At 39.9% G+C, this 17,241-nt stretch overlaps 2 protein-coding genes across 2 annotated transcripts in view; both read left to right on the forward strand.

Annotated features, from left to right (window-relative positions):
• Window positions 1-6,476: 6,476 nt before the first annotated feature.
• On the forward strand, window positions 6,477-10,902 carry ccr10 (chemokine (C-C motif) receptor 10; the record flags this gene model as incomplete). Its single annotated transcript, XM_079576874.1, has 2 exons — window positions 6,477-6,501; window positions 9,767-10,902. The coding sequence occupies 2 exons, from the start codon at window positions 6,477-6,479 to the stop codon at window positions 10,900-10,902; spliced, it is 1,161 nt and encodes a 386-aa protein (XP_079433000.1).
• A 4,521-nt stretch (window positions 10,903-15,423) lies between these two features.
• The window catches only part of fmnl1b (formin-like 1b), a 29,256-nt gene continuing 27,438 nt past the window's right edge, over window positions 15,424-17,241 (forward strand). The window contains exon 1 of the mRNA XM_079577886.1: window positions 15,424-16,013. Coding sequence (XP_079434012.1) covers window positions 15,891-16,013 — 123 coding nt within the window. The 5' untranslated portion in view covers window positions 15,424-15,890. The remainder of the gene's footprint in view (window positions 16,014-17,241) is intronic.

Below are 17,241 nucleotides of genomic sequence, written 5' to 3' on the forward strand. Positions count from 1 at the left end.
GACGCTTGGAGGACTGAGCGCTCACACACGAGGGACTGCATGGGTTTGGGGGAAAAGCCCGTCCCACTGATTTCCTCTGGTCAGGCAGACGGCAGCGGTCAGAACACGGATTTATGGCTCATATTATAGTGTCATTCACACTGATGCAAAGCTGCAAGAACAATTCTACTTTTATTTCTCATATGGGTCAGTCTTACATAAAAAAAAATCAATAGGACTAGCCATTTGAAAGCTGAAAATGATCAGATTAAAATTGCCATCGTATTGCACTAGATTTAAGTTTTTGGTTTAGTTTTAGACATTTGGCACAGACCTTTGATGCTCCCTTGTGTAGCATTGACTTGTTAAATACAGAAACATTACAGTCATGTTTTATAATTTCATATAGAGGAGACAAAAAACAAAGTGTGTCCCTGAGAAAACTTAAAAAAAAAATGTGTTGCAACATTAGAGAATCGACTGTTCTTAATTTAAAGCCACACTGTGTAACTTTTCACCTAATAAATAGAATAAAATCTGTTTCATTACATTCATGACATTTCTGTGGTTGAAAAACACCTAAAAAATGACCAAACAAACTTTTCTTAAAGCAGAACTAAGTAACTCATGCCCCACTGCAGGTGTCGTAGCATGTTACGTTTTTTTACTCATTAATTGTCCGTGAGAGTAAATACTACGCTGACAGAAAAGACAAAGAGGGATATTGTACACCCAATTACACAATGGAGATAATTTTTTTCCCACTCAAACTTGGCTGTAAATACTGTTTAAGTGGTGCTAGCCCCCAATTAGCTTTGCCCGTCTTTGTGATTCCATTAGTGTGTATTGGTGGCTCCGACCCAGAGGCAGCGAAGTTGCATTTGTTGTTTTCTGGCCAGAGACACCAGGGGGCGATGAAAGACCTCCCAATCATCCCATTAACACTTGTATTACGCCCAGAGGGACTACAAAAATGATTTATTATTTTAAACACGTTTCTTAGTTCTTCTTTAAGACCTGACTTTATAGGGAGCGCGGACGTCTCCAGCTTGTCTCCATGGAGATGTTGCCTAAAGGCAGCCAAATATGATATTTCAGTAGGTTAAGTTTATGTCCAAATCCCTTCTATGATTAATCACTGCAAAAAATAAAAAATAAATGCAAGGCTGATCAGTAGCCGCATGTTTTGTAGCGGAATCCAAAATGAAATGCAATGTGCCTTTAATTTGACAGGACGAAAAAACAAAAAGGAAAAAAAAAAAGGAAAAAGACTAGTACAGACATAATTGAGAGGGAAAAAAACACTTACGTTGGCATTCCTGTTCCAGCCCAGGACATCCACCCGCAGTGATTCATATCTGCTAATTGGGTGTGTGTGAGTGTATGTGTGTTTGTAGATGGAAGTGTGTCTGTGTCACTGCGGCGCTGTCCCGTTTCCTGCCCCGTCGGGAGAGCTCTTTAGGGATTTCCTCATTCATCGTAGGGCTGCGGTGATAAGATTGGAATCGCAAAGTAGTGAGACCTGAAGATAAATAAATAAATAGAATGAAATAAAAGATAGGGATTGATAGATGTGTGCAGTGTGTGAGGTCGGTCTTGTTTTTCGAAAAGCAGGATGCCTTGCTCATGTTTTCAGTCTGCACCTGAGTGATTGGAGACAGGAAACGTTGCTTTGGCGATCGCTGCTGAAAGACATTTTTTTGGGACAGGAAGTACAGAGAGAGTGGTCAGCGCGTTCCTATGATACACAAGCACACAGGACAGGGAGTAGAATGTGATGTGAATATGTGAAGATTCTGCGTTTCAAATATCGATTCTGAAGTGAAGAACTGGTTGTCTCCTTGTGATGTTCAAATGATCAAAGCTAAAGTTTCAACATATTTTGTGCAGAGCAGTGTTGTAGATTTGAATATACAGTGGTCTTGAAACCTGTGGCTGAAAACGTGACTGACGACGACCCAGATGAGTGTGATTCAGTATCATCAAACAATCAATTGTTGCTTTCATGAGACGTCTGCGATCCATTCGGCTTCTACACTGGTCGACAGCGCTTGGCTCACTGTTTCATCCATCAGAATAAGAAAATAAAAGATGAATTAATGGAAGACAGATTGGTCTCTCAACATATTCGATCTTCACAATAACATCTTTAATTATTGCAATAATTCAATGTTTCCTCTTCTTCTTCCAACATACATTTCTCTCACATTGGTTCGACATTATTTCCACATAAGAAGCACCGACAGACTTCAAACTGTCCAGCCTGGGACTGTACAATATTTAAGAGTTGCTGTTCTTTTTCTGATGGATTTTTTGATATACAAATCCAAGGACTGATTTATCGAGTTTTGAAATATCAATTTTTATCAGATTATTGAACAGCTCCTTTTCTAGATATCCAAAATCCCCTCTAAAAAAGTCTTTGTAACGAATATGTTAATTAAATAAAACCAACAATCCAAATTTAAAAAAATATTTTACCCAAAAATATGGAACATTTTAAATAGAAAGATTATACAGAGACAAAGATGTGACCCCATGGCTGTATTAACTGTCTATGTGCTAACATAGAGCCTCTCCACCAATACAAAAATGTAAAATAAATAAATAAATAGAAATGTATTAAAAGGTAATAACTTCCTCCCATTTTGGTATTTCTCTGAATATTCACCATAAATGCAACCCCCTCTCTACTCAAGATTCCCCACACAACATTTCCAGTATTGTAAAAATAAAAAATAAAATGCACATCTCACTTGATCAAGAAGACACTGACATGAAAATGTCTATGTGTTTGTTCTTGGTATGTTCGTCAGCTACTGCTCCTGCCATGCCTGCGTGGCAACCCGTTATTGTTTACACCTCACACTTCACGTACACTCATGTCCAGACACACACTCACACCTACACACCAACTTCTGCTCATATTACTTATGCTTATTGTAATGTCCTAACTCCACCATATGACTGAGTTAAAATTTCTATCCTGGAACATCCGTGGCCTTGGCTCATTAGCAAAACAAGCAAAGGTTTTAGACTTCATCTCAAAAAAATAATGTAGATATATGCCTCCTTCAAGAAACACACCTTTCTGAATCTAATGGAAACAACATTAAATTCAAACATTATAACCACACATTTTCTTCTTTCTACAATACCAGACAGATGGCACCTCAATATTGATACATAAGAACATTTCCTTTATCCACAATTCCACAATTTCGGACCCTGATAAAGGTCGATTTATTATTATCAATATATTCATAGATAACAACCCCATAACAATATGCAATATCTATGGACCCAACAATGATGACCCAGCCTTCTTTCGAACCCTTTTCACCAAGTTATAACTCTCCAATAATCATAGGAGGAGATTTTAATACTGTTCTAAATCTATCCCTAGATAAAAGTATAATCCCAAAAAACAACCGCCCCAGTCAATCAGCCGCAACAATAAACCAGTTAATGAGCGAGTATGGTCTTGGCGATGGCTGGCGCACTCATAACCCCACTGCTAGGCAATACACATTTTACTCACCAGTACATAAATCCTTCTCCCGCATAGATTACTTTCTTATGAGCAATTCCATCTTACCCAATATTAGAGACATACAAATCCACCCTATAGTGATCAGTGACCATGCAGCAATCACATTCTCATGGAACCTGTCTAAACTGATTTCCTGATGTTTAAGTATCTCTGAATTTAAAAAGTTTCCTAAATTCACCTGCCGTGTCTCGTCTTAAAGGTATATTTCAGGATTTTTGACATAGGGCCTCATTTCCTCGTTATCCAGAGTGTTGCTGATCTCTTGAGATATTTTTTTGTAAGACATAAAATACATTATAAAAGACATTACTCGCCTGCATTAAAAACAGTCTGACTCACTCCACAGTGCACCTGAGGCAAATCACTTATAACACCAGACTAACCATATAAATGTCGATAGAATCATTTTTGGAATATACTGTAACTGTCGTTGCATCACATGAATGATCGCATTTTGAGGGACTATTTTCTCGCAGATCACTCCGCCGCTCCGTAGCTTACAACCACGAAGCTGATGCTGCTTAAATATAAGGTATTTTAAATGCAAAATGGTTTAAAGTATTCGATTGAGACAGACATTTATATGGTTAGTCTGGCGTTATAAGTGATTTGCCTCAGGTGCACTGTGGAGCGGGTCAGACTGTTTTTAATGCAGGCTAGCTGATACCATAGAAATGTGCTAGCCTAGCACTAGCCTAGCACCACGTAACTCTTCAAATACAAGAACTGCATCAATTACAAAAAAAATATCTCCAGAAATCAGTAACACTCTGGATAATGAGGCCCTATGTCAAAAATCCTGAAATATCCCTTTAATGGATAAATTCTTCATCCAGGTAGATTATGAAAATAATATGAGTTCTTCTATCAACAGGCTCTTCTCATGATATCATTAATAAATGAAGATGCTTCTTGCACGAGAGCAGCTTTTGTTTATGATATTATTTTACCTTTTATTTAAAATCCTATATTTTATTCTTATTTTATTTGCATGTCATCAATCTTGTTGCAACTGTTGCACCATAGGTTGTGCATCCTGTTGATTTACACACGTAAGTAAACACTCACTTTGCATTTTCCTCATGCAAAGTGAGTGTAAGTGTTGTAACATTGATTGATTTATTAGCATTAAGTTTATCATGAGTCTTGTCTTGTGAGCTACACAAACCAGTGACAGATTAAATCAACAGGTCAACCTAGGCTGAGTTTGGGCCCATCCTGCAGAGGTTCGTTGACAGGTTAAAAGTGCAGTGCCAGTTTCACTCTGAAGTGCATTAACCACAAATACAAACATCTCGGCAGAGGGCACAGACGGTGCTCGCTCGGTTTAAACCACAGCCTGATCCAGGTCTGTCAACACCTGGGCTTCGGTCGCCAAACAGCACACAGTTCCCACCAGAAACATGCCTCCTCTCTGTTCTCAGGGCCGTGCCAGTCTCTGAAATGGGCTGTGGTCTGGTTTCTAATGTTTTGTTTACAGCAGGTCAGACCAAGGTTATTCACGAGGGCAAGTTCAGTGCATCTAGAGTCAAAAGTTTTTCATTTGTTCTACAGTGGAGAGATGTTGGAACATTATGTGGCATACAGTAATTTGCTATTTATTATTATTTTAATTCTCTCTATTATATAATTTTTTATGATATAATAAAATTGGATGGTTGGTGCTAGTGGAGACTAATGCGCTATGGTGTGTGCAGGTTGGTGCAGAGCGGCAGCCATGTTTCCGCCCGTCACCTCTGTAGCTCATGTAGCGAGAGCGATGCACTATACCTATACAAAAAAGTCACCACCTGACTTCAACAACCAGGTTCAGCAACACTCAATGCCCAATGAGATCAGCTGACGACCTGAACATCCTGAATGACCAGGTTATTCCATCCATGGATTTCTTTTTCCCTGGTGGCACGGGCATGTTCAAAGATGATGATGCCAGGATTCATGGGGCTCACATTATAAATGAGTGTTTCAGAGAGCTTGAGACAGAGTCCAGATCTTAACTCCTTTGAGAATCATTGGGATGTGCTGAAGAGGCTTTGCACAGTGGTCACACTTTCCCATCATCAATACAAGATCTTGGTGAAAAGTGTATGCAATATTAGATCTTTTGACAGTACAAAATGCAATGCCAGTGCCACAGTGAATGCGTGCTGTGATCAAAGCTAAAGATGGTAAACTGTGGCGCTTCACAGCTAGAAGGTCCCGGGTTCGAACGATGGCCAGAGACGGACGTTTCTGTGTGGAGTTTGCATGTTCGGCCCGTGTCTGCGGAGGAAATGGGTTTCTTCTAAATGCAGGCAATAGCTACAGTGTGATTGTGAGTACGAGTGAGGGACAAATACAAATTAGTCCATGGCTACAATCCCATGTGTGTTCATTAACACAGTCCCGACAAAACAATGTGACCTTTTTTTTGTGGCAAGTTTTTTGTTGTTGTTGCAAACTGCAAGGCATAAATATAATTAAAACAGAGAGGCAAAATTATTCCTATGAAGTGAGAACTTAACTAGACAATCTATTTAGAATGAATGTCAAAAGGTGCAGTACTTTCACCAGGTCAAACCATGGTTTCAACTGGGTTTTGTAACCACAAACCAGGCGCACCCTGATGCCTGTTTTGTTTCGGCTTATACCTTTCACCTCTTATTTAAGCATTGGCTTACTTTGGCATGTTTAAATTAGTGTCAATTCACCACAGTCCTTATATCCTTATATTGCATTTTCCACATTGCTGCAAAGAAAAACAGCATATGAAGAAGTAGCTCACACTGTGCGTTGCAGAAACATGCCCTCACGATCACTGATGCACCAGGCTCAGGGTGAGGTCGAGGTCAGCAGAACAACACTGGCTGTGATTGGCTGGAGTTGAACCCACATCTGCTATATTTATGCGGACCAAACTCTCCGATCCACAGTGAATGCATTCTGGGAGACGCCGAGACGGGACATGGATCTCAGTACCAACAGCCCAAGTAAGAGCATATTTAAAATCAGAATTATGGTTTATTAAAAAAGTCTTTTTTCATAGTTTTTTTTTTTTTTCTTTTTAATTTTAATTATTATTTTGGGTCTACTACAATTCACTTTAATGCTCAGCTTCTAAAACACTTGAAATTATGATTGTGATAATAGTTAACAGCTCAATATATGCTACAAAACTTAGTCACTTCCTCGCTGTGGTTTAACACCTGCCCATGTAAAATTATAGATACATGATAATTACCATGCACTAACCATGCATTCAATTCTGATTTTCTATATAATCAACAGAGGAGAAATTAATACACAAAGTACTAACTAACTACAGAATGAATCATTTTGTGAGGCTGATGGTTGCTGATGTTTCCGTTTGAGTAAAATGAGTATCGCAACTTGTCAAGTTTCATCTAGATATACAATAGCTCATCCACAGTGTTGCGGAGAATACTTTGATATTGTATTTGGTTAAAGAATACTGAATACTCACCTAAAAATGTATTGGTCACGCTTTATATTAAGGTGTGCTCATTAAGTATTAATCAGGTATTAATAAGCATTAATAATATGTTTGTAAAGTATTAACACACTACTTATCATACTTTTATTCGTTAATATACTAATAGTCCATTAATAATACGCTTATTCATAGCAAACCCTTAACCTAAAATGATTACTAATGCTTATTACTTAATAAGAACACTTTAATCTAAAGCAATACCAATGTATTTTTTAACACATTCTGTTGTGTTGTCCAATCAGAGAACTCTATTCTGAATACTTAAAATATGTTCACATTTATTTGCTTTATATCTATGCACAAATGTGGCATATATACAATGAAAACATACACTTATTTGCATTAGATTTATGTATAAATATAGTATCCCTAAACTTTTCCCTGGTCATTTTGATCTTTTCCCCCTTGATATTGTGCAATATAAAGTTAAACGCTTGAATACCATAATGTACCATAATGTACCCCTTTGATTTTAAGAAAGTAACTGTATTCTAAAAACTCTGAAATGAAACAGTAACTGTACCTGAATACAGTTACTTAAAATGAGTGTATTATGTATTCCGTACTACCCAACACTGTTGTAAATAAATTAATGATTTAAATAATGGTGGCGCAGCAGTTAGTGCTCTAGCCTAACAACAAGAAAGTCCCAGGTTAGATTCTGCATTAAAAACATGTACAATAGGCCCAGGATAAATGAGAGTTTGTGGGTGCGACAAATGATATATTAGCCCCAAGCCACAATCCGTAGAGGAATGTTTACACTGTGTACATTATCACGCCCTGTCCCAAACAAATGAATAATAAATAACCTCACAGACATTAATATATATACGTTTTTCACTGTGGACCACATATATTGTTATATTACGGCCTTATTTTGTAGTTGCCTTAACATTTTATATTTACAGGAATGTAACAAATACATTATTATTACATTATTATCATTATTATTGTGCATTATTTATACAGAGGTAATTAAAATCATTCCAGACTATTTTTGTTGACTTCACTAATTATTTTGATTTTGAGCACTTTCTCTTCTGCAAAGCCCACGTGTTTAAATAGATGATGTTTTTGGCCCCTTGTATGAATTTAGTAAAAGAAGAAATGATACCGATGGCAGGTGACATGTGACACTGTAATGTATGGTCGCCCGTAGCAACAGCCGAGTGACGGACAGGCTCTGACTCACGCCTTCAGTGCAAGACGAGTCACGCAGGGCACGCCGTCTAAGGGTCAATGTGCAATTTACATGAGGCAATCGGACAACAGATGAAATGGGAACCTCATGTGCTGGACAGTTATGGGGCCAGTGGAGTAAAACGCAAATGTAGAGCAGCCGCTGATCTAGTCATTAATGCCCACAGGTAATTTACACCCTTTTTTTTTTTTTTTTTAAAGCAAACTTTAAAACACACACACAAAAACAGAACTAACTTATATCAACAAAAGATGAAAGTGTTCTAAAGTAAGATTAAAAGGTATTTTCCCCCCTGTTGAAAGTGCAGGCGCTTGGACCAGCATTTTGCCATTAAGTAACAGTCCCTGATATAGAATAATATAAAGAATAAAAATAATAATACATACATTTTTGAAACAAGTCTACGTTTGACATTTTTTGTTTTGACAGAATAAATATTTGATACTCAACAAAGAAGCAAAAGCTCCAGAACACATTACTTTTATACCTGTACTTTGCAAATTCTAAGTAAGCTCCCTGTTATACACATAAATGCACCTATTTCAAAATAATAATTTAAAAACTCTATATATCACATGATGCTACAAGTATTTAAGAGATAAAATGAATAATTTCTTACCTTTCATAAAACATGAATCCAATATTATAGACAGGGTAAAAGTAAGTGTTGCAGAAGAGAGAGTCAGAGGCTTAATGACAAATGAAATGAATAAAGTGTGATTAGAAACTGTTGCTGGCACGCGACACTGACTGATCTGTGGACCTGAAGCGTCCCACGACTTCCCCTGTGCCAACGTCCCCACACTACTGTCACGCAACCCGCTCCGCTTTTCAAAGATTCTACTCAGACTGTTACTCGAAATGCAATCACACTGTCAGACTGGAGAGATTTGGGTAAGATTATGGGTAAAGTTTAGAAACCACAAAGAGATGTTGATGTAGTAATTTCTGAAGTTGTATGAGTTATCTTAGTTCCTTTCCGCATCTGCAACACGGGCTGTTTGACTAAAATGTACATTTTCCTTGACATGCAGTCGTATGAAATCTTGATACATTTAATGTAATATCCACTTCTTCTTTGGATCATTAAACCAGTGTTTTTCAACCTTTTATGAGCCAAGGCACATTTTTTCCATTGACAAAATCAGTAGCACCCCAGCAGCAGAAAATGTGAAAAAAAAAAGTAACCCTGTAGCCTATATTCACAATATCATTATTTTTTTCAGAGGTCCTTTATCAGAAAATAATGACCGGTAGAACGTTGGGAAATCCCATTCAAATCAACGGAGCGTTCTACTTACGTTGTGAAGAGCCGTATAATAATTTGATATAATTTTAACAACGCAACACAAGTTTATTTGTAGAAAAATATTTGTACCCATGGCAATTCAAAGTCCTTCAAAGTTGGATAAATTGACAACATTTCCCAATCTGGGTCCACGTTGTATTGTGCTTCAACAAGTAACGCTTCTTGGTTGGCCTTACCTCACATGGTACTCTAACAATTAACACGCTAAATGACTTTCTTTCCCCACAGTAACGACGACATTGAACTACGGAGACTACTCATATGATCATGAAGAGTTCAATGACTCGACTACCGGCTTGTATCTGGACCTGGACGATCACTATTGTGATCCCGGAGACCAAGAACTCACCATCAAAGTCTTCCAGAGCTGTGCCTTCTGCTTCATCTTCATCATGGGCATTACCGGAAACTGCCTCGTAATCGCCACGTTTTCTCTGTACCGCCGTTTCCGCCTTCGCTCGATGACAGATATATTTCTGTTCCACTTGTCCGTCGCCGATCTGCTCCTGCTTCTCACCCTCCCACTCCAAGCCCTGGACACTTACCTGGGCTGGATCTTCACTGTTCCACTTTGCACCATCACCAGAGCCTGCTATGCTATCAACACGTACAGCGGGCTAATGCTGCTAGCTTGCATTAGCGTCGACCGTTATTTGGTGGTAGCGAAAGCCCAGGAGATGCTAAGATTGCGTAGCCAGATCTTAACAGGTGGCAAGATAACTGCGGTTTGCGTTTGGTTATTCGCTCTACTACTGAGCATTCCTGAAATCCTGTATTCCGGTGTCTCGATAAATAATGATGAACCTCACTGCGTCATGAAAATTGAAAAAATTGAAATTAAAAAAGCAACAAACGGTGCCATCATTGTGATTTTCTGCGCATCATTCTTGGTAATGGTGACCTGCTACTCTGCAATCGCCAAAGTTTTGTGGGAAGGCCGGACATTTAATCGAGGGAAACAATGGCACCGTCAGCGCACACTGAAGTTGATGGTTATCCTTGTGGTCGCTTTTGTCCTATTCCAGCTCCCGTACACGGTGGTGCTTTTGCACAAAATGCCCGGCACCTTCTGCGGACCCCTCCTTGAGTACATCACCTGTGCGCTGGCATATGCGCGCTGCTGCTTGAACCCGATCCTCTACGCTCTGGTTGGCGTGCGCTTTCGTAATGACGTCATTAAACTGATGCGGGACAGGGGATGCCCGTGCGGACCCAAACTGATCGCCCACACGATCAGCTCCACCTCCGCGTCGCCTCCTCTCGCCATCAGCTCCCCTTGTTCTCCCACTTCCCCCGAAAGGAGCCTAACCAGTGCCTACAATGAATCTACAAAATTCAAGTTTCCAGGCAGCAATGTTTTGTAAGACATAGAAGTTTGTAACGTGGGCCAGCCATCAGAGCCACAACACTTTCTTTTCTAAGCCCCTTGTATCTTTAGAATGAGTTTTCTGCAAATGTTCCTGTTTTTATGGTGGCCTATATGTCAATAATAACCGCTTGTTGAAAGACATTTTGCAATACAATGTGCTAAATAGGCCACAGTCATGACCACAGTGATGGAAAGTCTGGTTTGTCAGGAGTTTGTTCTTAAATCAGGTGACAAAAGCAGATGTGCACAGGCGCGCTGGCGTTTGATGTGTTTTTGTCACCCCTGCCCACAACTCCATCAAGAGCAACAAAAGCAACACGTGTAAGTCACAGGGGAAGTGAGATCTGTCAGTCGCTCAGGGAAATGTAGCTAAAGTATTTGAATTGTTTTGTATATTTGTACTTTGTAAATGCTGTGCTTGAATAATCTATTTGTACGGTTGTACTTTTAATAAAATTCCTTTTTGCTACCGTTTTCTTTTCTGTTATTGTGATTGCAAAGTGGGGGAATGTCTTTGTCTTAAAGCAGTCCCTAACTCTTCCCCCTAGAGGCCATAAGCGCAACTGCAGGTGTCATAGCAATATAGCGATTTTTTTTCCCGTATTAATTGTCCTTGAGAGTAAATACTACGCTGACAGAAAAGGCGAAGGGAGAGAGGAATGTCATCCAATTACACAATGGAATTTTTTTTTTTTAACTCAAACTTGGCTGTAAATACTGCTTAAAGAGGGGGTATTATGCTTTTTTCAATCACATAGCACCAGTCTATATCACACTACAATGATGACGAAACCTTCTGTTGGTCTGTAAATGCAGTAAATTAGAATAACTGCCTTGTATAAAATTGCTCTCTCAAAATGGCTGTAACGAATGTCTTGAAATAGGCCTCTGTCTCTTTAAGAACCTCTGACCCTTTCTGACACGCCCCCTCCACACGCTGTCTGTGGCATCAGTGGGGAGGGGGCTCTGCTGAGGAGCAGTGGTTGGTTACTCGGCTGGTGATGAAAGCTCGGAGGCGTCTCCAGGAGGTGGGGGTGTTCCTAGGAGGACTCAGGCAAACCTATCCCTAAAATGGCCGCCATCAGAGTTTTTACAGATTACTCAATAATACGTGAATGTGCCAAGGCAACACTTCAGGCATGTTTTTAATGAGGGAATGACATAATAACATGATGTAAAGCTTGAAAAAGTCAATTTTGCATAATACCCCCCCTTTAAAATTGGCACTAGCCCGCAGTTAGCTTTGCCCGTTAGCCTGTTAGTTTCTAATTCGTGAATCTATTAGTGTGTATTGGTTGCTCCGGTCCGGTGGCAGTCAAGTTGCAATTGTGGTTTTCTGGCCAGAGACACCAATCATCCCATTAATACTTGCATTACCCCCTGAGGGACTACGAAAAGGATTTATTAAGGTAAAAAAGTTACTTAGTACTGCTTTAAAGGCTTTAAGCAAACTTTGACTTTTACATTGATCACTTACATTTCAGTATATGCTGAATGACTTACATAGGTTTGTGCTTATTTAGTCATTACCTCATATTAGATATTAGTAATACAAGTCAAATGGAATTGAATTGTTACTGTAATACTCAATCCCTCAGAAGGGGGACGGAGCCTGAGGGAGCCAATCCCCCTAACACGACCTCCTAGATATGCCCCGAAGCAAATAAGATGACTTAAATAGATTGCTTTTACAGCGCTTTTGAACTTTGTAAAACTTGTCCTCACAACTGTCATTTTATGGTAGTTATGGTGTCCTTCTCTGATCATGTGTGATCTTGCAACAGTTTGAGCACTAGATGTCAGTGTTATGCAGACCATAACAGACACATCTATAGTCATAGGTTAAGACTGATTAGTTCTAACTAGTTATGACTGTGCAGTGTAGCCAATTCCTACTGAGTTTTATGAATGTATCATTTTAAAATCTCAGAATTAGGTTTGAAGAGTATAGCGCAATATGCCTTTTTAACAAAGAATGCTGATTAAACCCTTAATTATTACTGCAATACGAAGCTAGAACACATTATAATTTTTTTGTTCAGTGGAGTTCCCTTTCATTAGATTTTAAAAGCCACATTCAATCAAAAATATAAGCAGGATCAGCTTTAGTTTTCCACCAAATGTAAGGGTTTTGGACTTCAAAAATTTGGGGTAAGCTTGTGTGTGTAGATAATGGTACCCCTTTGTTGGTTGTTGATGTACTGCTTGTGTCTTTATCAATTGTGGATGCGCCAACCACAAAGTAAAAGCCTTATTTTGTCCAGCGTGAAAGCGATCCTGGTTCACCTGGTCTCAGATGTCAGTCACTGTCATCACAGCTCATTATTTTCTCATTCCCGGTCAAACAGCGGCTCACGGCTGGCTGCTTATGTCCTCACTCTTCACTATAGGTCCAGCAGGTGTGGCCAGACATCCAGGTATCACCATAGCACTCTTTATTTATTAATCACTGCTTCCAGTACGGGCTCACACAGTCACCCTGTAGCCAACAAGCTGCTTACTAACACTGCCAGGAGTTACATCAGGCCCAGGTCAAACTTATGATTGTGATTAGCCGGTTTGATCCTCTTTGGCATAGTCTGCTTTAGTGCTACAATTGTAGCTTGTTATTGTGGGAAGTTGTTTGGCATTATGGAGTGCTCGCATGATGCAAAAGTAAGTGTTTGGGCACGTGTGGCATTAGGCCTGTTTGTTACATCTGCAAAGGCTGACATATGGAGGAAGAAATAAAAAAATAATAATGACAACCATATTTACATGGAGTCCTGAGCAAATCTTAACCCCAATTTTAAAAGGCACTGTCTGATTATTTTTCTAGTAAGGGAACAAAATGTGTTTTGTCCTCCTTTAATATATTGCACACTTGGACATTTAAGCGAAAAACATCTAATTATGAAGCCTTTGTATCAATTTCATGAACTTGCAGGTTAGTTTTCTATTTCTGTGACATTGAGCCTAAAAAGTGACCCTGCAAGTTGTGAAATGTGTCTATAAACCCGTCCCTGTGAAGAATTTGGATGCTACAAGTATGTCAGGAAAGCTATGACTTTGGACCACAACTAGCATTTTGTTGCTTCCTCTTTCATTGTTTATTGTTGTAATAAAAAAAGAAAAGAAAAAAAAAATCAGTTATTTTTTTCATCCTTGCAGTAATAAAATATTATAATAATATAAGGCCTTGTGTGGAGCGAGTACAGTTTAAATAGAGTAAAGTTTAAACTGTTCGTTTTGGTCCAAACTCACATTTCTAACATGCCAATTCTCAGAAGTGATGAGCACGTTTTACAACTTTCAGGGAGTAAAGTGGAACTTTACTGTCATGGCGGTGTGTAAACAAGCAGCAACCTCCCTCTCTCTCCTGGTACAGCTGCGTTTTTTGCCTTTTTCTACGAACTACATTTGTGGTTTCTGTGTTTCACATCGTTTTACTAGATACTTTTGTATGTCTTTGCCGTGTTTTTATGAGGTTAGGCACATTTTTTTACTGAAAAGAGTCCATAATAGTCCCGACGAAGCCGCTTTTTAAAAGTAAACATCTTAAAGACATTTGACAAAACACTGAAGAGACACCAAGAGCCCCCCACACCTGCAGCACAGTGGCGTGGACAATGGACAAACGAGGAGGTATCCGGGCGAGACTCACAGCTAAGCCACACATGATAAATTGATTGATTGATTGATTGATTGATTGATTGATTGATTGATTGATTGATTGATTGATTGATTAAGCTGTTTACATTCATATTCTTACAGTAGTAAAACATTTCATCAGAGTAGGCTCAAAAGGAGGAGGCTTAAGCCGAGCTTATGTTCGCCTACCCCTCTTTCATCAATAATAATCACCCTCGTGCTATACATTCAGTTTTTTTACTGGACGTTTACTGGAGAATAAAACAGATTAACTGCTATGCTCTTCCCAGAAGATGGTGAAAGACTGTTGTGGAGCGGAGGGAGCTGTGCAGGAGGAAGAAGGAGGAGGAGGTGGAGCTGACCAGTGCAGGACACCACACTCTGAAACAGGGACAAACCCAGGAGCCGGTGGCCAGGTTTCCTCCGGGTGCTACGGTTTCCCGACCTTCAAAAATATGCTGGTCAGTCGCAGCGGCTCAGGACTAACACCTGAACACAATTTCGTTGTATGGTTATACAATGACAAATAAAGCACTTACGTACTTTCTTACTTACTTACTTACTTAATACTATATTACTATTTTGTGAGCTTTTGATCGCCCACTGAATGGAAGCTGCAACATTTTACAAACAGCAGTGTCTTTCGAATCGTGACCAGATCTTTTGTCAATGCCATGTGTTTCGCCCTCGTCTCCAAAACAAACCTGCCTCACCTGAACCCGGCGGCACTAGGACCCAGACTCCCCTCCCCGCTCCGTGTGGAGCTCTATGGCACTGCTGCGTGCGCCTTCTCTGCGTCTGTCCCTGTTTCGGATAGACAGGCAGGAGTTGGTGCCTTCTGGATCCCTGCCTCTTTTTCTTTTTTCCTTTAACCTCCCCGCGGTGTTCTCTCATCCCTCTATCTTTTTATTCTTGGATATGGAAATAACAGACCCCACAACCAGCAGCAGTGGCATCCAGATGGCGGAGTTTTCAATACAACTTGCTAGCTTTACAAAGTCTGTTTACATCTCAGCATTGCGGCTTTTGGAATAGACTTTACTTTGCCTCCTTTTCAGTCGTTTGCTTTATCATTTTTCTGGTTGTCATCTCGTGTGGCAGCTCTTAAAATCAGCCTCCTCCTCCCCCGTTTTCTTTTTCACTCATTCAGCTGTCATTCTGCCTGTCTCCTGCCTCAGTGGAGTTCGTTACCCCTTCCTTTTCTTGCTTGGATTTCATATGTAAAACGCTGTCAATCTTCCTCATGATTAGCACCTTGAACTGGACTTAGGGGCCATGGCTCAGAAACCAGTGATAAACTTTATATTTTGACTTTTTTTTTTGGAAAATTATTCCTGAGATCATTTTTTAACCATGGGGAATGCGCCAGGAAGCTTGGACGCCCAACCAGGCAGAGATGGCACTCCGGGCCCCCACAAGCCAAAACTCCCCATCCCACCTGAGGAGGAGCTGGAGGAGCGCTTCAATGCGCTACTGGTGAGTACAGCGGGTTGGACGAGCATGTTGCACTTTGAAGGAGCGGGTTAAAAACTGTTCAGAGAGCTGCAAAGAATGTGGAGCATGTTGTAAGGCCTATCAGGATACCAGGTACAAAATGCCACCGTGGAAACAAACAAAAAGGCCTTTATGCTGAAGTTAATGCTGCTTTACTCCCACAAGGATTTATCGGTCAACAACAAGTCAGCTTTGTATCCTGAGTGGTTTAGCCTATTGCCCAAGCTTGGAGAGTTTGTTGTGGTCAAGATATGCAAATTGGGATGTTTTGATGCCTCACCTGGCAATACCACAATTCATTTTTGCACCATAGATTCAAGTTCACATCTCTACAGTGCAAAGAGGACAATGCTCTCAAAGTGTATCCATCATAAACTGAAAATGAATGGGAGCTTTTTTCAAAAAAGAAAGTACCTCCTGACACCATAGCTCCCATATTGTGTTACTTTCACTGATCCTACTGTTACCACCTTCACTGTCCTGCTACAACTATCACAACTACTTTACCACCTCTACACGAGGCTCAGAGCTCAGAATTTGCTGTAATCTGTCTTATTTTTGTCCTACTTGTATACAATCATACACTTTCCACATTTGCATAGTCTCTGATTTGCTTCCCATTAAACTGCCGCACTTGTTGCTGCTCCATTCCTTCACTAACTCGATTTGCTGTGCACTGAGTTGTTAGTCTGTCTTTTGTTTTTTGCGACGTGAGCGTGACGAGCTGAAGACATGCCAGCCCGATGACACCGGGGAAAATCAACACAAGAATATATGAACAAGTTTAGGGACGATTTTCCGGAGCAGCAGATAGTATTTTGGAAATGTGGCCGGACGACTTGCTCTGTGGTTATCTGCATTCCCGCCACCTCCTCCTTATTGTTCATGATAATGGTTTGTGACAATGAGCAACACGCCACAAGCTCAGTGTCAACAAGATACATTTTTGACAGTAGCTTTAGGGCAGAATGTTTTTTGGAAGTATCTAGCTGTGATTTTTCTTCGCAAATACTGTGATAGACTTGCGATCAGTTCATGTGCATTTTCAGCACATTGTAAGCATTCATATTTGAGAGAAGGAATATGAAATGCTGAACTTATTCAAAGCATTTGTGGATTCATTTACCTATGAACTATACACATGTCAACACATTTAGCAGGTTTTGCACATAATAAGGCCTCATGGAGACAGGATATTACGATGTTTGAA

This window comes from Gobius niger, assembly GCF_951799975.1.
Source record: "Gobius niger genome assembly, chromosome: 19".
Lineage (NCBI taxonomy): Eukaryota > Metazoa > Chordata > Actinopteri > Gobiiformes > Gobiidae > Gobius > Gobius niger.